Source organism: Triticum aestivum, chromosome 5D (assembly GCF_018294505.1).
Source record: "Triticum aestivum cultivar Chinese Spring chromosome 5D, IWGSC CS RefSeq v2.1, whole genome shotgun sequence".
In the NCBI taxonomy this organism is placed as follows: Eukaryota; Viridiplantae; Streptophyta; class Magnoliopsida; order Poales; family Poaceae; genus Triticum; species Triticum aestivum.
The window spans coordinates 509,210,406-509,228,883 of record NC_057808.1 but is presented as its reverse complement, the minus strand read 5'-3'; the positions used below and the strand labels follow the sequence as shown (position 1 = coordinate 509,228,883).

Below are 18,478 nucleotides of genomic sequence, written 5' to 3'. Positions count from 1 at the left end.
TGAAGCAAAACAAAATGATGGCTCCAGCATCGTTGTCCGCTCGTTGGCGACGCAACCTTCATCGTGGTCATCCATGGAGGCTCGTCGGCACGGCTCGGCATGGTTCCCCCGGCGCGGTCCCAGCCCCTCCGTCGCGGCGCCCCGATACAGTCCATAGCAGCTTGTTGGAGCCCTAGTCGCAGTCCGCCCCGAGCTCGTAAGCCATGGCCGCCCTGACCTTGAGCTCGTAGGCCATGGCGCATGGGAGCAGCACTCCCCATGGAGGAGGTGCAGCTGTGGGGTGTGAAGGGAGGAGTGCTCGGAGCTGCCTGGTGCTATGGCGGAGGAGGCGAGCGATGGAGAAGGAAGAAGGAGATGTGTTGCAGATAAGGAAAGGGGTGAGCTGTTTCTGGCCGCATGATTGCGATCCATCTCGCGGCTTGCGTGAGACTGGCGTAACGGTTCGGCCGGTGCGCCGGCTGGAAACGTTTCCCAATAGGAAACGCCTTCGTCCCCTTCCTGCCGCCGCCGCCGCCCATGGCTCTCCGCCGCGCCATCGGATCCCTTGTCGTTCGCTCCCAGGCCTACTACCTCCGGCGCGCCGCCCCCTCGCCTCCGCCGTCCCTCAGCCGCCCGATCATCCCCTACCGGCCCTTCGCCGCTCCGCCTCAGCACGTGTGTCCCCTCCCTCTATTGCCCTAGGTCGGCTTTCCTTCTTCTCACCATCCCTGTCTTGTGCTCGAAAGGCCAAGAAGGTCACGAAGGACGATGACGACGACGCCGGCCCAAGGATCAACAACGACATCACCGCTCCCTTCCTCAGGCTCGCCACCGATGAAGGTAGGGAAGGGACGATGCACTCACTCACTCACTCACAACTCCCCTTCTCCATTCTCCGTTCACCATTCAGATGATGGACATGGCTTGTTTCAGTTTTGCAGGGCATAGCGTTGTCCCCAGGCATGAGACGCTTCAACTCGCTGCCAGGATGGGCTTGGACTTGGTTGAGGTACTACTCCATACAATGAGACTGGATTTTTTAGCACCCGGGTGCCTAGACACCCTGTTATCCGTACCATCCGCACAGAATATGGTGTCTGGAGATCTGTGCCATGCACTGTATCGTTGGAATCAATTAGCAGATCTACTGCGTGGTTAAATGCGGGAGAGTTCACAATATTTGAATGAATCTGGGCCTACTATAGGCCTGTTCCTCCTGACCACCTACCGAAAAAAGATGAATAGACATCGGAGATGACATGTCAGCCTGCTACCTTTCTTCTCTCTCCGTTCACAGCCTCTCTATCGATGGAAAATAGTTCTTTTCTCTCCTCTCTCTTCCCTCTCTCACAGCCTCTCTCTCTCCTTCCATTCCTCCTCCTCTCTCTCTCACGGGCTCATAAAAAAATGCTCTCTCTCCTCACCTTTCTCCTCCCTCTTCAATCAAAAAAAGAACAGAAGAAAAGAGGAATCACATGCATGCGCTGCGTGAACGAGTTAGACAAAACATCTCACCTTTACTACAGTAGCCATTGACCAACTCTATCTGCTGCAGCCTAGGACTGGCCCTGTTTGACTATGTAAATTGCCTGCTTAATTAACTGAAGTGGAGCAGCCATTGGGGTCTGAGGAGTAACCATTGGCTGTATGGGGTGGATGTCGATTTTTTTACATACTGCATGCAAAGCTAAAGAGGCAACCAAATGTTACAGGATCTGACACACACTGCTCGCACCTGCTCCATCGCGGTCACTTCAACCATCGCGTGGACGGCATACACCTTCTGCCAGGCCTACTCCTGCCAAACCTATTTCTGCATGCTACACCTCCTCCCGTCGTTGTTTGTCTGCTTAAAAAAGTCTGACTAATCAAGCTGATCCTGCGAAACGTCTGCCTTGTACAGTGGCTTGCACGAATCGTAATATAGCTGGACGGAGAAGATTAGAGGGTGCCGGGACTCCCGGGTGCTGTGGCACCTTTTCGTTCTTCAATTGTCTGTGCCAAAGTGTTGTCATTTTCTTACTCTTCCATTGTGTCCGATTGTTGGCATTCTCATTTTTACGACTACTTGTCGCCCTCACAGGTCCACAGAAAAACAGATCCTCCTGTTTGCAAGATCATGGACTTTCACAAAGAGAAGTATAACAAAGATGTCAAGGAGAAAGAACGCTTAAAAACCAAGGTATGTGTGATAAATCCTTGGTGAATCGGTCATCCCATCAACACTGCAGTGAGTTGAAATGTTTAGAAAGGAGCTGTGATCGTAATTGTTTCAGATCATTGGATTGTGAATTAACAGTTCCTTGATCGGCGGTAAGAAAACCGTTTGTTAGATACAGTCAGTCTCAGCTACAGAAACTGTCACTTGCTTTGGTGATACTATATGTTTTGAAAACACAAATAACTCTAATCTGCACCAAAAAAAGGGCATCTGGTTGAGAGCTATAGTTAGCTTGTGTACTTATTAGTAGAATACATAGAAGATGTTCTTTGTAGGGGCATTTGGTACTGTCGAGTCTTTGGTCCTTGCACTTCTTTACTATTTGCCATACTAGAGCACATTTGTGGTTACTGTGCTGTGTGTTAAAGTATAATCAGGTAGGGGATTATGTACTAATTCCAGTACGATTTTACTGTTGTTTCATAAAATAGAAAGATGATTTTGATTAACTGCTGGTTCCAGACTAGAAATGTACAAGTGCTTTTGAAAAGCAATGCAATGCTAAATGTAGCCTTAGAAACCGAGCAAGGGAAAATAATGTTAATCATTTATACCTCTTTTTTTTGCATAAATCATAATAATGAACAACTTCAATGTTATGCAGTCTGCTATTGTCTTGCATGGTGGAGATAACAAAGAAGTGCGGTTTAAGGCGAAAACAGTAAGTTTTCTTGATTGTTATAGTTCTTTTGTTAATTGCAGACTATCATCTTTCATGATTTTTTATTCTTATATGGAAATGCATGCTTGATTAGTATTTGAAATGAAAACAGTATTTTTTTTTACTTGTTCTATTTTGGCCATTGCTGTCTGGCAGTAGTAGTGAATATTCTATTACAACTTTTTTCTGCAGATGTGGAATGCATGCTTGATTGCTACTCCCTCCTATCCAAAATAAATGTCGCAGTTTTGAACTAACCCCAGTTCAAAACTGCGACCCTTATTTTGAATCGGAGGTAGTACCTTTTAGCTAGAGTAATAGCTTGACTGTACTACTACATGCCTTTTTTTTGGCTTTTTGTTTAGACCTAGTTGAGCTCACTCATTGACCTTGTGTCACATAAGATTGTTGAGGAACATAAATTATTGTTTGCAGGAAATTAAAGACTTGAAGGTGAAAGCAGATGCAATTACCAGGCTAATGGAGCGTGGTTACAGGGTGAAGGTAAGAGAGCTCACATACTTTTTAGTTCTTATTTTGTATGGTTTTGCAAATATTTGGTGAAAACCCAAGGAACTGTATCACATGGAATTGTCAATAAACCTTATTTGTATTTTTTTCCTGTTTAACCATTATTTTATAATAATGTTTACTGGGCAATCCCCAAGGAAACTTTATAACTGTAGCAGGGGAAACCAAATAGTGTGAAATGATTAGGGGCCTTTTGTGGATCTGGAACTGTTGATTGTGAAAGCTATTCTGACATGTAGGGGCGTAACATAGCTGAAGAGTAATCTCTACTCCTAATGGACGAGTTGGTTGAATAGTCCCCCCACTTTCGTCTGGTTTTTTTCGACTGGTTTTTTTTCGACTGGTTTTTTTCGTCCCCCACACCCACCACACGCACGCAAAAAAACCAGTCGAAAAATCCACGAAGGTTAACCTACGAAAAAAAAGCCAGGCGCTCGCTCCCTCGTGCCCTCGATGCACTTGCCCACCGCCGCTCTCCTCTGCCCCAACCCCAACCCCGCCGCCGCCGCCGCCGGCCTCCTCCTCCTCTAGCGCCTCCGCTCCAGCCCCTCACCTTCTTAGCCTGGATCCGCACGACAAGGTGTGGGGCTATGGGAGAGAAGGCTCCATATCGCGCGACAAGGTGAGGGGGCGCCCAGATCCGCAGCGGCACCACCGCGCCCTCGTCCACCTGGCCCTCGAGGTCGGCCATGGAGGTCCGGCCCGACCAATGGATGGATGGGGATGAAACCCTAGCCCAACACCCACCCATGGATGGATGGGGATGGGGCGACGACGGCGGTGGCGGCGGCGGCCTTCTCTCGGTGCTTGCTGATGTGGTGGACATCGACGTCGGTGACGGGTTGCAGCACGTAGACATCAAAGGTATTGACGCCCTCCATCCTCCTCCCCTCGCCTCCCCTCCCCTCACCTCATCTTCTTCTGGATTTTTTGATTTGATCGGTGCGGTTGGTTTCTGCAGGCTGCGGGTGTGACGGAGGAGCACCATGGCGGGCGTGCAGACCATGGCTCGCTATGGAAGGCCCTTCCCTTCCCTCTCTCTGTTCGGGCCATGCTCAGGCAGTCTTTTCTCTTCTCTTCCCGCAAAAAAAGTCTTTTCTCTTCATGATCTGAACATGTTGGAGGCCATTATTTCTCCACTGCCGGAGTCTAGCCTCCCTCCGTGGGATGCCATGGAGATGAAACTCCCCTCGACGAAAGTGGGTACCAATCCCTCCTCCCCTACCCTTGTCTTCTTCTTCATCTCCAACATCTGATGTCTGCTTTTATTGTGTCAAGGAATTCAAGGGCATGTGGGAGAGAGAGGTGGTCCATGGAGAAGAAGCTCTGCTCCAACCCTCCCTGCCTCCTAATACAAGATGTCTTTTTTTGTGTGTGCTTGTATTGCAGCAGCCATGTGCGTATCAAAAAAAGGGTCCAGTTTGCAGCAGTCACATGATATGGACATGTTTTTTCATCACAATTGGATTTTTGGATTTACTAGGCTAATTGGTGGTGGTTGCTGTTGTTGTTGTTTTAGCAGCAGCAGCAGCAGGCGGAGTGACGATGTTGGCTATGTGCAGGCCGTGGAGGCTTTGATGAGCACGAGGGGAAGGCCGCTGCTTCAACCCCGTTAAGGTCTGCTGCTTCGAATTGTCCCTGATCGGTCGATTTCTTCTTGCTTTCCCGTTAAGGATTTCTTCTTGATGTTTATATTATTGGATTGCCTGTATATTTTGTAACCCGTGGAGTTAGTATGACCTGCCTGGCAACCTGTATTTTACTGGAGAAAATGTTGAACAGTATGCTTGTTATTTTGAATGCTTGCGGCAAAGGGATGGGCTTGCACCCTTTTATGTTCTAGACTAGGCATGCTAATGAAAACATTCCCGTACATGTAGGTCATGTGCATATAAACTCCACTTCTTATATTACTTATCTATCCTTTAACAGCTTACGTGTGGGATTTGCTTCGGAAGTTGTCCACGTGAGTCAATGGGTGCTGCTTCATGTGGGCATCCTTTCTGTGGTGTATGTTGGAGAGGTTTCGTTCTCTTGTTATCCCCTTGCTTTGGATGGTCATACTTTACACCGCCCTTGCCTATATAATTGTGCCATGAATATGAAGGTTACACACCTGATGATGTTTACGGCTAGGCACAGGAACAAGCAGAGGCCGAGGAAGTGCGGGCACGCGCAGCTGGCCTTGGCAGGTGTAGGAACCGTGCGAGGAAGGTTCAGCGCGCTGCACAAGTCGGGCCACGCCCGGAGCGCCGTGCCAACGCATGTGTGCGTGGTCGGTGGGTTAGCCAAGATCTGCATTCTGCGACTTCATCTTCACCATGGACACAAGCAAGGACTGATTGGTGGTTCTTGGTAGCGGTGCCGAGCATCGGCGGATCGAAGTGGTCGAGGTCGCGGTTAATCCACCAGGACGAGACATGCATCTTGGAGCTAGCGCAGAGGGGGGAAGAAGCAGGTTGGTATGGCCCGGTATGTCCAGTTCTTCCCATGAAGGTCACATGCCTAACTTCGTGCTAGACATTGCTAACTTAGCCACTTGATGTTAAACTCTGTATGTGTAACTAGACCTAGCACCACTCAATGATTCGATGTGTTAAATTAAAGTACCAATTAGGCATGTTCACCCCTTTATACATGTGTGTTGTTGCATTGCTTACTATATCTTGTTGTATATGATGGCCCATTGTCAGCTATACAACTTATGAATTCTGTCAAGTTCAGTTCAGATTTGATTTTTTTTTTCACCTCTTTTTGCATGGACAATGTGTCTGGTGTTTAAATAATGGCTACTTGAAATTCATAGGCATTGTGAGGTCAAAAAGTATTCCATTTTGACTCCTTTATTCAGTATGGTTCAAAGTTGTTAGCTGCTACACCTACAGGTGGAAAACTTACGGCATTCTAAAATTAAGCAGCAACCTTTATTGCCGGTCATTTAAAATTGCAGTGACAAGACAACTGCTGACACAGAGTTCTACCTCTCTGACTGAAATAGGAACTTTTGCGCAAAGAAAACACACACAGGGCAGGAACATGACTACTCTTCCCCTTCCAAGTTTTTGATCGATCGAACTCTTCGGTGACCAGAAAATGAGAAAAAGGCAGGCCGTCGATGTACAGACCACAGGTGCTCGGACGCACGGCCGGCATCATGGTCGTCATAACTCATAACCCATGAGGTGGTGACCAAGCAAGAAAGGAAGGTTAGTTGACTCTCCTCTAATTCCTTTTTTTGCTGAGAAACTCTCCTCTCCAATTCTGGTTGTCTTAGTTAGTCCTTGGAAATCTCCCAACATTAGATTAATTTATGCATTAAAAACTATAAAGAGTACAATAGTAGAAACTATAGCCATAGGAACTAATTATAGAAACTAATTAGAATATTTTAGATTCATCCATGTAGACATGAAGAGGAAGAGAACCGAATCTATTCATAAATTTTACAGGCTAATTGATTCAGTCTGTCAATGTCCATGCCAACATGATAGTAATGCAAGTACGAACAATGTGGAGAGTATTTCATTGGAAGTAATGTTATTTTCCTTTCTTTACCACGCACCTTCAAATATTATGAACCTAATCTCAAATAACATTACAAGGGCCTGAATGATTCAGTACTGGAATTACATAATGGGCTTTCAGGCTTGCAGGCATTTTTCATGTAAAATTGTTATTCTTGCTAAAATTGTATAGCTGTCCTGCGTGCACCTGAACATTTTTGCATAGATCTATTATGATAGCTATGTCGAAACTCAATATTGTATAACATGTTTTTTTGTATGAGTGATATCAGCTTTCTGAGTCAGATAATTTTATCGTAAGTGCTTAACTTGATGACTTTGTAAACTTGCAAGACAGAAATTTCATTCTGTAAGGAAGTGAAAGACCTTCTCATTTTCTGATTGTTCTACCTCTCTGACTGAAACAGGAACTTCCGCGCAAAGAAAACACACACAGGGCAGGAACATGACTACTCTCGCCCTTCCATGTTTCTGATCGATCGAACTCTTCGGTGACCAAAATATGAGAAAAGGGCAGGTCGTCGATGTACAGACCACAGGCGCTCGGACGCACGGCCGGCATCATGGTCGTCATAGCTCATAACCCATGAGGGGGTGACGAAGCAAGAAAGGAAGGTTAGTTGACTCTCCTCTAATTCTTTTTTTTGTTGAGAAACTCTCCTCTCCGATTCTGATTGTCTTAGTTAGTCCTTGGAAAGCTCCCAACATTAGATTAATTTATGCATTAAAAACTACAAAGAGTACAATAGTAGAAACTATAGTCATAGAAACTGATGTGGGTTGCAGAACTCCCGGGCGACGAGCCCAATGGCCTTGTACTTCGCCCGGACAAGCACCATTGGGTCGACGTTGCAGCCAGCGGCTGCGGCCATGCATTCGGAAATTCCATGGCATGATGCATATAAATTGGATCTGTAGGTGGGTTCAGAAGATGATTTTTTTCTATGCTTCTCCTATGGTGGGTTCGGTTTTGCATTACTCAATTTTGCTAATGTGTCGTTTCTGCAATGTACCTTCAATTTTTTTAGTATACTAATTTCAAATGATTACATAATTTTCTATGGATCAGATTCATGAAGCTCCAAGCGAGCAAGAAGTTTCAGTCCACCTTTACTCATGGCCTCCCCTTCTCGTCTGGTAACTCACGTGCTCACTTTGTCCTGAAGATAGCATGAACTAATCTTTTATCAGGCAACAAATGCCATGTCCTAGCACTGGCCAAAATCCCTTTTTCATGTGTGAACCATATACAGAAAACTGCATGATACATACTGGAATCTGGTGCTCACTTTTAGAATAGCTGGTTTTTTCACCCAACTAGAGAACTTAGGAAGGCTGTTTTTCTTCTTCTTTTGTTACGACTTTTTCAGTCTTTTGGGTTAACAAGTGGTTTTTTTCTTTCGCCTTTAGGTTGCATAAGTGCAATTGCAACTGTATGCGTTCACTAGCGACAAAACCCGTAGATAAATATACATGCCTATTACATGTTGATGCTGCCAGCTCTTGTTATACATTTATTTTGCAGCGGTTGCTCTGTTCAACCGTGGTCCATGCTCTGTTTAATGCACATGTCGGATCAAAATCAAAATGAAATTAGTATAGCTTGTCTAACCACATTCAGACTCCTAATTTTAAGTTTTTGTCTTGCTCTCAGGTGGACGGCCTTGGCAATCTGAACAAGCTTTACGCGACTGGCACTCTTGTTGATCCCATATGAGTCATTAAGCCGTTTTGTGCGCAAGGTTGAGATAGTTGGGGCCTGTAACTATTTTTTTGGTGAGCTTCTTCCTTCCTTTGAGGGTTTCCCAATCCCTTCTCAATCCAAAGTTCTGGCTCAGGCTGTGACAACAACTTTTATTGACCTAGATCTGATGGTGATAGTTAGGAATAATTCAAATTTTTTTCAGGGTTTATTGAACTGCACCACACATAAGTAATAGATATTAACCTATGTTAACACTAATATTTGTAATTTGTTACATCATGATGTTTAATATTGCCAGGAGTTTTTTCTTGAAAAGAAAATATAAAATTTACACCTCTTGCACCACTGATAGAGATGTGCCTTGCTGTAATAAGATGATGGGCTCATGACTTATCTTTCTTGGACAAAACAAGGAATCTAGCCATAACTATGTACATATCTGGATACTCATCTTTTTTTTCTCAAGCTATCATGTCAAGTGTAGAGGAAATGATGATATACAGAATAAGGAGAAAGACATGCTGACAGTACATATGGTTCCAATTTTCATCACACTATGTGCTAATATATGCTCTCAATGATAATATGCCACCTTGCGCTATCTACACACGTAACATGTTCTTCTTTTGTATAATTATACACTATAAAATTATTGTATGCTTACCTTTGGTGGAATTTCAGAGTTGAAAGGACATCAAGTTTCCACGTGAGGGGAGTTAATTTTGGTTGTCCTTTGTTTCATAAAAAATGTTGGTAGCATTTAGAACTATGTTTATTTGGTGTAACCGGAATTAATCACTGGTTAAACATATAGAAGGAGTCTCTCTATTGGAAGGGGAAAATATAATATTAGACACCATTTATTTTTCTGCTCGCTGATGCATGCAATGTATCATTTGGCCTTGATTTAATGTACTGCACTTTTCTTCATTGCTCTCTGTTCTTTAATAAGTCAGACTCATATAGAACCTGATATTTCTTAGTGATGTCTTCAGATCCCATGAATGTCATTTTGCACCGAAGGTTTGTAACCATTGGGGAATGTTTTCTTGCTATGATGTATCAAGTTGCCATGGGGGTGATCTAGAGGTGAAAGCTAGCAAGCCATCTCCTGATATTTTCCTTACTAGCAAGCTTAATGCGGAACACTTATATTTCAGTACTTGTTTGTTTAATTGTGTTATTTATCTGCAGGTCTCTTCCTTGTCCAAAGTATGTCATACCTAATCAAGACATGTTCATTTAATTTACCCGTCATGTAAATGACACAACATGGTTCACTTGTGTATAGTGTAAAAATATATTTATTTATGGCACACAGGTGTTCAATTATAGTTGTGAAACGTGTATAGTGTAAAATATAATTATTAAGGGATGTGACGTCACAGTGGTCGTGCCTCGTCTTCTCCGAGTCTCTGCTTGTGGTTTGTGTTCTTTAGATCTGTTCATGCCCTGGTATTGCTATCTGATTTCATCTTCTCTGGACTAATTAGGGCTTTGCTTTTGTTTGCACCAATTCGAGATAATGGTCATGACATGCAGCAGCTAAGACAACAAGGTCAAGCCCAGGCTTAGGCCTGATGATGAACACAATTAGATGCGGGTAGTTCCTTGCATCCTCATGTTAGAACTACTTTTTTTTACGCTCTTGCTGCTGCAGATTAGCTACCTACTTACCTTTAAACACAATGTGTCTGAGATAACACGGCGAATAGTCCAGACAACGACACCCCCTCTATGGGCTTGAATTGTGGTCCTGGGCGCTTGTTTGATGTTCGAACATGCCCGGACGTATGAGGGAGAAATGCGTTTCGACCTTGAAGACGACCTTAATCATTTGTTTATTTTATTTATATGCATGGTAGCCCGTAGCAACGCACGGGCGTTCTACTAGTATACTCTTAAGTACATTGATCTCCCTGTATCGATGTTTGACACTGCAGAAGATGATCTGTGCTACATGTGTGTGTGGATTTTAGTTTTTGTTGCAGAGTCTTACATCATATGTTGAGTCTAGATCGATTCCTAACTGAAGATGTACATGTTGGTGGTCATATTGATGTTATAATTGGATCTTGATGATATGGCTTGTACGTGACGGCAGTATGTGTGTAGTGTCTATTTGTACCTATATAATGGTAATGGGCATGAAGTAGTTTATTATTCAGGAGGAACTTTCTGTTTTCTCCTTGCCTTAGGAGAACCCCAGCCGTCTGATATCTTGTTTGAGCGATAATTCTATCTGTTGGATCTAAACTGGGGATGGAGAATCACAGTAACATGTTTTCCCTTTATCTTCACTTGAAGCAATAGTTGCCTGACGGACTTTGTCTTTATTTCTACCTAAGATGACAGTATTTAGCAGTGTCTTTGAAACTGCTAACCAACATGCATATATCGGATACCAGCTTGAATTGGAATTTTGTTTACAGCCTATTTATTAAAACTTCATAGCTATATATTTGGATTTGTGGATGTTCACATGCATATGCTTCTCTTAAATTCTCTGGCACAAACTGTGAATAACTTAACGATGCTTCTGTTTGTCAGTGCATGGCAATGCCCGCAGGTAATGAAGCAGAAGATTTAGGCGGACCGCTATCTCAGTTGTTAGGACTTGTGAGTACTTTGTTCTGTATTGTTTCCCCCTTCCTCCTTAACTAATATAAAATATGTAATTCAATTCAGTTTAAGAATTGCTTTCCACAAAAGTTCATCTCTTTCTACAATTTCACCAATTGAACAGATACAAGATGTCTCTATTGTGGAAAGTGGGCCACATTTGGACTCCAAGCATGCATATGTTATTGTCAGGCATGTGAAGTTTGCAACCAAGAAAGGCGGAAAGAAAGCTAGCAAGGCCATGGAAGACGCGGGCAAAGGTACCCCCAGCAACACTGCCTGTGAATCACCAGCCACTGCTACTAATAGTGGGGACAAGACAAGTGAACATGGTTTGGAAGTTGAGGATGTTGACAAAACGCCAGCCTATTACTCTCGTGATTCTTTGGCGCAAAAAGAAAGGCAAGATAGAGGCGTTGGAGGCAGCAACCGCGATAACATGGACAACGTGAGTGCTGGAGGAAACAGGATTAACCCTAGTCAGGGGGGATCACAATCATCCGAACATGGACTTGGTTCTAGGAGTGGAAATTCTCACATGGAAAAGCGAGAGAAGACTAATCAGGATATGGTACCTGAGCAAACCAACAGGTATGCTAGCCGTAGACAGCAGATGGGAGGCGTTAACCAAGGCAGACCCCCGCAGGACCCGAGAAGAAATGAAAATGAAGGTCGCCACCGGTTCAACGGCAATCAAAGGCCTTTGGAACAGCCTAGCCCGCCATCGGCAAGGTTCAGCCAAGGCAGACCCCCACAGGACCCGAGAAGAAACGAAAATGAAGCCCGCCACCGGTTCAACGACAACCAGAGGCCTTTGGAACAGTCTAGCCCGCCATCGCCAAGGTTGGGCCAAGGCCGACCCCCACAGGACCCGAGAAGAAACGAGAGAAGGAGCCATGTCCCATCATCAAATAATAACCAGCCGCCACGATTCCAACAATCGAATCAGAACAGTGGACCATTAGCAGGCCGCGATGCAGGGAGTCCGACTCCAACAGCCAGGAGTTTGGGCGTCTTCAGCAGCCGAACGCAAGCCACAACATCCGAGCCGAAGAAGGCAGATGGTGCGTCCGCTGCTGGTAAGCCTTCCGATACCAGTCCGACCAAAAGCTTTGGAATATTTAGTACTCCCAGAAAGTGAACCAGCGATTAAAAAAAAAAGGTCGTTTCCGTGGCATCTATTGAGAATGTTTGTGATTGCTGATTCAACCCCGCCTTTTCTGCGTTTGTATGTATGAAGTTGGCGGTGCAGGATGTATGGGTGATAGATAACCACAAAAGATGTGACTTGAGGTCAGGAGTAGTCTAGCTGCTTATGAGCAGCAAGTAGGCTGTTTTCTGCCACCATTTTTGTTGTTACTACCTGCTTATGGGCAGCAAGTATTTGTTTCAAATAATCCTTAATTATCCCCATCATCGATCCTTTGCATAAGAAAGAACTGTTGGGAATCGTAGCATAATTTTAAAAAATTTCCTACGCTCACCAAGATGCATCTATGGAGTATACTAGCAACAAGGGGAAAGGAGTGCATCTACATACCCTTGTAGATCGCGAGCGGAAGCGTTCCAATGAACAAGGATGACGGAGTCGTACTCGCCGTGATCCAAATCACCGATGACCGAGTGCCGAACGGACGGCACCTCCGCGTTCAACACACGTACGGTGCAGCGACGTCTCCTCCTTCTTGATCCAGCAAGGGGAAGGAGAGGTTGATGGAGATCCAGCAGCACGACGGTGTGGTGGTGGATGTAGCGGGTCTCGGCAGGGCTTCGCCGAGCTTCTGCGAGAGGGAGAGGTGTTGCAGGGGAGGAGGGAGGCGCCCAGGGCTGTGATATGGCTGCCCTCCCTCCCCCCCCTTTATATAGGCCCCCTGGGAGGGGGGGCGCCGGCCACAACCCATCTAGGGCAAGGGGCGGCGGCCAAGGGGGGGTGCCTTGCCCCCCAAGGCAAGTGGGAAGCCCCCCCCCACCCTAGGGTTTGCAACCCTAGGCGCGGGGGGGGGGGGGGGGGGAGGCCCATGGGGGGGCGCCCAGCCCACTAGGGGTTGGTTCCCTTCCCACTTCAGCCCACGGGGCCCTCCGGGATAGGTGGCCCCACCCGGTGGACCCTCGGGACCCTTCCGGTGGTCTCGGTACAATACCGGTAACCCCCGAAACTTTCCCGGTGGCCGAAACTTGACTTCCTATATATAATTCTTCACCTCCGGACCATTCCGGAACCTCTCGTGACGTCCGGGATCTCATCCGGGACTCCGAACAACTTTCGGGTTTCCACATACACATATCTCTACAACCCTAGCGTCACCGAACCTTAAGTGTGTAGACCCTACGGGTTCGGGAGACATGCAGACATGACCGAGACGCCTCTCCGGTCAATAACCAACAGCGGGATCTGGATACCCATGTTGGCTCCCACATGTTCCACGATGATCTCATCGGATGAACCACGGTGTCGAGGATTCAATCAATCCCGTATGCAATTCCCTTTGTCAATCGGTATGTTACTTGCCTGAGATTCGATCGTCGGTATCCCAATACCTTGTTCAATCTCGTTACAGGCAAGTCTCTTTACTCGTACCGCAATGCATGATCCCGTGACTAACGCCTTAGTCACATTGAGCTCATTATGATGATGCATTACCGAGTGGGCCCAGAGATACCTCTCCGTCACACGGAGTGACAAATCCCAGTCTCGATCCGCGCCAACCCAACAGACACTTTCGGAGATACCCGTAGTGCACCTTTATAGTCACACAGTTACGTTGTGACGTTTGGCACACCCAAAGCACTCCTACGGTATCCGGGAGTTGCACGATCTCATGGTCTAAGGAAAAGATACTTGACATTGGAAAAGCTCTAGCAAACGAAACTACATGATCTTTTATGCTATGCTTAGGATTGGGTCTTGTCCATCACATCATTCTCCTAATGATGTGATCCTGTTATCAATGACATCCAATGTCCATAGTCAGGAAACCATGACTATCTGTTGATCAACGAGCTAGTCAACTAGAGGCTTACTAGGGACACGTTGTAGTCTATGTATTCACACATGTATTACGATTTCCAGAAAATACAATTATAGCATGAACAATAGACAATTACCATGAACAAAGAAATATAATAATAACCATTTATTATTGCCTCTAGGGCATATTTCCAACAAGAACATGGGACATGAACCCATGCATGCATGTAATGTGGAGCGGCTCCCCCAATGTACTCCCCCCGTTTCTAAATATAAATTTTTGTAGAGATTTCACTATGAACCACATACAGATGTATATAGATGCATTTTAGAGTGTAGATTCACTCATTTTACTCCGTATCTACTCCATAGTGGAATCTATACAAAGACTTATATGTAGGAATAGAGGGAGTAGAATCTAACTGGAGGTTGAGTTGAGCCTTAGGTAGGGTTGCTCATGGTGGAATCGCCTCACATGGAAACAATGAGGAACCGGAGAATACGTGAGGAGGCGCTACCGAGAAGGGGAGCAGAAATCAAGGAATGAGGTGGGGTTGGGTTGATGCCGCTTTGCGAGGAGGGCAGAAGCTGCTTCCTCGTCTCGCGTCGGCATAACCATGAATCGAAGACGGCCAAAAAGCGGTTAGATTACACGCGGCAGGCCAATTTTTGACCAAAGCGAGAAAGGTTGGTTCGCACGGCTGTTATGCAGGACCCATGACTCGACTCGACTTGATGCTTACAGACCTCTATTCCCGGGGAGCTTTATTTTAGGCAACCTAGGACTAGGAGCTTAGTAACTATAAGGATATCCTCATGTGACCGTGCACGACTAGTGTGGAACATATGTTCTCTTGGCTGGCGCTGAGGAACAGATGTTGGACATCCGATAGACTTGCTCGTCGCGGATTACCCCACCAGGACTCATGCCCATTGTGCAACCAACATGAGGAAACCATGCAACACTTGATGATGGATTGTGTCTTCGCACGGCAGATCTAGGCAGCCATCGGCCACTTTGCGAAGAGGGTGGACCTTGAACCACGGCAACACGAGTCATTGGAGCAATGGTCTATAAGACAGGATGGAAACACAAGCGGTGGGCGTGCACACAAAGCAAAATGCCTTCTTGGGATGTGGATGATATGGAAGCAGAGAAACGATGTGGTTTTCAATGGTGATGCACCTTCGATCCCACGCACCATCCAACGCATACGAGACGAAGGTACACTTTGGGCAAAGGCGGGATTGTTCAGAGGTGACGCGGAAGGATTTGAAGCGGAGCAAGGAGTGTGGGACGCACGCGAGTAGTTGTTTGTAGAAGCTAGGGTAGTGTCGGATTAAATCCGCATGTAAATAAACTTGTAACGGTGGATTTTGGGGCTCTCCACTCCTCTCTTCTTTAATGAATGATACGCACACTCGTGCGTATTCGAGAAAAAAAACGACTAGTGTGGAAGGCCCTTGGGCTCAAACATGTTATTGAGAGGGCTATGCAGTTTGATCGTGCTGGCCAATCGTCCCTCACATATTTGTTGAGTCGGACAGACCATGACCTTCAGAACACCGAGTATGCTGACATACAAGCTCTTCTTGCTTGCTGTGACTAGTTGGCACATCTGGTGAGAATTAATGTAGGCAACACGTTAGAGGGAAAGCAATACAGTGCCGGAAAGAGTTGCTATGTCAATCCATGTTCTGACGGCGAATTATATATGAAGCAAGCAAGGAAAAGAAGAAATGCGTAAAGCGTCATGGATGGCAGCGACCACTGAAGAAAGTAGTGAAGATCAACATCGACGAATGGCCTGCGCCTAGCTATCCAGTTGGGATGCGACCACAGATCATCGACCGTTAATTCTGACAGTCAAGTTGTGATACAACTATGCAGGACAGAGGGGATGGTAACACATTTGCTGATCGGAGATAGCGGAGGTAATAACTTGTGCTCACTGCCCTCGGGGGGCTAACGATCGAGGTTGCAGATTATTTAGCTAGCTATATATGCCGCTGATCATCCAATCCAATCGTGGTTACACGAACCACCTATGTCGTTTATTCGGCAATAAGCTTGTAAACAATTATATTTACTGTTATTTGAGCAATAAAAAGTTAATTTCGAGTAAAAAAAACCCTATAAGGATGTCCGCTTCCGTTGGGTTGTGGGGAAACAGTCCAGAAAACTCAGGCCCAGCAACTCCGAGGTCTCCTGGCCTTCTTCCTTCCCACATGCCACAACACACACGAACACGCAAAATCGAAAAAGAAAGTCGGGCGGCCGCCGCCGCCATCTCCGGTTACCATCGGTGGCCTCAAGGTTCGTTCCACTCCCCCGTATATATCCTGCTCCTCTCTTTCCCTTTGCTTTCCTCTGGGGATTAATCCGCTTCTCTTTCCCACCATCATCATATTAGCACGCGGCGGCGCCGTCACGTGGATTCCTTCTTCTACGGCAGCAATCCTCCTCCCCGTCACCGGCCAGATGGGGGCATGTAGGACGGCTTCTACGTGTTCACCGGACGAGGCTCAAGGCATGCATGTGTTCGATATCTTGGGCTACAGCAAGCACATGGGCATGGGCAAAGACCCCGATAGCTTCATAAGATCCAGGATTTTCACTGTCGGCGGCCACGACTGGGCCATCCGCTTCTACCCTGATGGATACGGTAAAGCATGCCCAGATTACATCTCAGTTTATCTCGAGCTTATGAGTAACAGCACTAAAGTCCGGGCATCCTGCGACCTGAGGCTAGTCGACCACTGCACCGGGTCATCATCTTCAGTGCATAAAACGGGACCCAGGATTTTCAATTCCGGTGATGCTACTAAGTTTGCTCCACCTCATTCTTCTTTCAAAAAGCGAAACGAGATCGAGGGATCAACTTACCTCAGGGATGATCGCCTGACGATAGAATGCATGGTCACTGTTATAAAAAAGCCACATGTTGCCGATACCAAGCCATTGCCCAAGATCGACATGCCACCATCTGACATGACTGCACATGTTGGCAGGCTGCTGGAAGAAAAGGAGGGATTTGATGTTAGTTTCATTGTTGGGGAAGAGACCATTGACGCGCATAGGTTCGTTCTCGCTATGCGGTCGCCTGTTCTGAAAGCAGAGCTCTACGGGCCGATGAGGGAGGCGAGGCCTGGGCAGTGCATAACCATCAAGGACATGCAACCTGCCGTTTTCAAGGCCCTGCTCCATTTCATCTATACCGACTCTTTGCCGGGAGACATGGATCTTGAGGGAGATGAGGATACTGACATGGTCCGGCTTTTGCTAGTGGCTGCAGATAGATATGCCATGGAGAGGCTCAAGCTGGTTTGCCAAAGCATCCTTTGTGACGATCTGAATGCAGACACCGTGGCAACCACACTGGCTTTAGCTGACCAACATAACTGCCACAAGCTTAAGGATGCTTGCCTTGAATTTATGGAAATGTCAGATGACATGGATGCTGTGGTGGCAACCCAAGGCTTCAAGGATGTCAAGGCGACTTGCCCATCTCTCATAGTGGACGCATTGGAGAAGAGAAGAAAGTTTCGTAAAGCATGAGCAGCTACATAGGTAGAATTGCCAAATCATATAAACTGCTTGTCGGTATTTGATAAATTTCTTGTACCCACTTGCCGTAGTGATGGTAAACTCAATGCTAGATGGATCTCTGAATAGTTAGGTTGATTTTCAAGTCATATGGATGATATGAATGTTCTCGTAGATGAACCCAGATTTGTATTCATCATATTGCTGATTTTATCTGGAGCGCTTCCCTGCAATCGTGTAACATTTTGTCTTAATCTTCTGGCAAAATTTCCTCCGTTTGTGTGCAGCCTTTCTTGCACATTTGACACCCATATGATTTATGTTATCGTGCAATGTTATGATGGCCTCATATATATATTAGAACGTAACAAGATTAAAACGACATATTGGGTTAAATTTCATTGATATAGCATTGTAAGTTACATATTTTGATTCCCTGAAGAATGATAGAATGATCTTGTGCTAGATTGTAAGAGTGGGCAAACAGGGCCATGATTAGGATTACAACATTGAGCTCTTAAAGGAATAGCTAGCAGCTCTAGGAAGAACTTATACCTGGCAATGGCGATGTTTTCATGTCGTTACCTTGTTGAAGGCATTGCTCGGATATGTTCGGACTGGTTCTTCAGGGTGAAAACCTAGATTCTGGCCTTGGATGGTTGGATCCGGTGACGGCGGCGATTGAGCGTCGCTCCCTTCCTGAAGGCGTTGCTGTTGAAG

The 18,478-nt window shown here is 45.9% G+C and overlaps 3 protein-coding genes across 19 annotated transcripts; all 3 read left to right on the top strand.

The window, feature by feature from the left end:
• Nucleotides 1-506: 506 nt before the first annotated feature.
• Nucleotides 507-1,847, top strand: LOC123121050 (uncharacterized). The gene is made up of 4 exons (XM_044540989.1): nt 507-654; nt 726-819; nt 921-988; nt 1,692-1,847. The coding sequence occupies exons 1-4, from the start codon at nt 517-519 to the stop codon at nt 1,845-1,847; spliced, it is 456 nt and encodes a 151-aa protein (XP_044396924.1). The 5' UTR covers nt 507-516.
• A 232-nt stretch (nt 1,848-2,079) lies between these two features.
• Nucleotides 2,080-12,659, top strand: LOC123123308 (translation initiation factor IF3-1, mitochondrial). 17 transcript variants are annotated; one of them, XM_044543799.1, is made up of 15 exons: nt 3,878-4,256; nt 4,354-4,591; nt 4,671-5,009; nt 5,325-5,415; nt 5,500-5,864; nt 6,391-6,598; nt 7,324-7,531; nt 7,986-8,053; nt 8,571-8,692; nt 9,617-9,710; nt 9,816-9,833; nt 9,943-10,045; nt 10,144-10,224; nt 11,172-11,240; nt 11,368-12,659. In XM_044543799.1, exons 13-15 carry the CDS (start codon nt 10,219-10,221, stop codon nt 12,382-12,384), a joined length of 1,092 nt encoding a protein of 363 aa, XP_044399734.1. In that variant the 5' UTR covers nt 3,878-4,256; nt 4,354-4,591; nt 4,671-5,009; nt 5,325-5,415; nt 5,500-5,864; nt 6,391-6,598; nt 7,324-7,531; nt 7,986-8,053; nt 8,571-8,692; nt 9,617-9,710; nt 9,816-9,833; nt 9,943-10,045; nt 10,144-10,218; the 3' UTR covers nt 12,385-12,659. The 17 variants fall into 17 exon arrangements, with proteins under 17 accessions (XP_044399717.1, XP_044399727.1, XP_044399729.1 ...); XM_044543797.1 differs by lacking the exon at nt 9,943-10,045 and having other exon boundaries at nt 3,879-4,256; nt 10,115-10,224; XM_044543794.1 differs by lacking the exons at nt 9,816-9,833; nt 9,943-10,045; nt 10,144-10,224 and having other exon boundaries at nt 3,875-4,256; nt 4,671-4,788; nt 4,915-5,009; nt 5,535-5,864.
• A 3,741-nt stretch (nt 12,660-16,400) lies between these two features.
• LOC123125827 (BTB/POZ and MATH domain-containing protein 1-like) lies at nt 16,401-17,973 on the top strand. Its single transcript, XM_044546275.1, has 2 exons — nt 16,401-16,528; nt 16,626-17,973. Exons 1-2 carry the CDS (start codon nt 16,441-16,443, stop codon nt 17,768-17,770), a joined length of 1,233 nt encoding a protein of 410 aa, XP_044402210.1. The 5' UTR covers nt 16,401-16,440; the 3' UTR covers nt 17,771-17,973.
• Nucleotides 17,974-18,478: the final 505 nt, after the last annotated feature.

Excerpts from the sequence above, each read along its gene's own strand:
- LOC123121050 (XM_044540989.1), top strand. The coding sequence starts at position 517 with ATGGCTCTCCGCCGCGCCATCGGATCCCTTGTCGTTCGCTCCCAGGCC. Across the intron at positions 820-920 it reads CAGGCTCGCCACCGATGAAG|GGCATAGCGTTGTCCCCAGG; the intron begins GTAGGGAAGGGA and ends TCAGTTTTGCAG. Across the intron at positions 989-1,691 it reads TGGGCTTGGACTTGGTTGAG|GATCTGACACACACTGCTCG; the intron begins GTACTACTCCAT and ends CAAATGTTACAG.
- LOC123123308 (XM_044543782.1), top strand. The coding sequence starts at position 2,099 with ATGGACTTTCACAAAGAGAAGTATAACAAAGATGTCAAGGAGAAAGAA. Across the intron at positions 3,366-11,171 it reads AGCGTGGTTACAGGGTGAAG|TGCATGGCAATGCCCGCAGG; the intron begins GTAAGAGAGCTC and ends TCTGTTTGTCAG. Across the intron at positions 11,241-11,367 it reads TATCTCAGTTGTTAGGACTT|ATACAAGATGTCTCTATTGT; the intron begins GTGAGTACTTTG and ends CCAATTGAACAG.
- LOC123125827 (XM_044546275.1), top strand. The coding sequence starts at position 16,441 with ATGCCACAACACACACGAACACGCAAAATCGAAAAAGAAAGTCGGGCG. Across the intron at positions 16,529-16,625 it reads TTACCATCGGTGGCCTCAAG|CACGCGGCGGCGCCGTCACG; the intron begins GTTCGTTCCACT and ends TCATCATATTAG.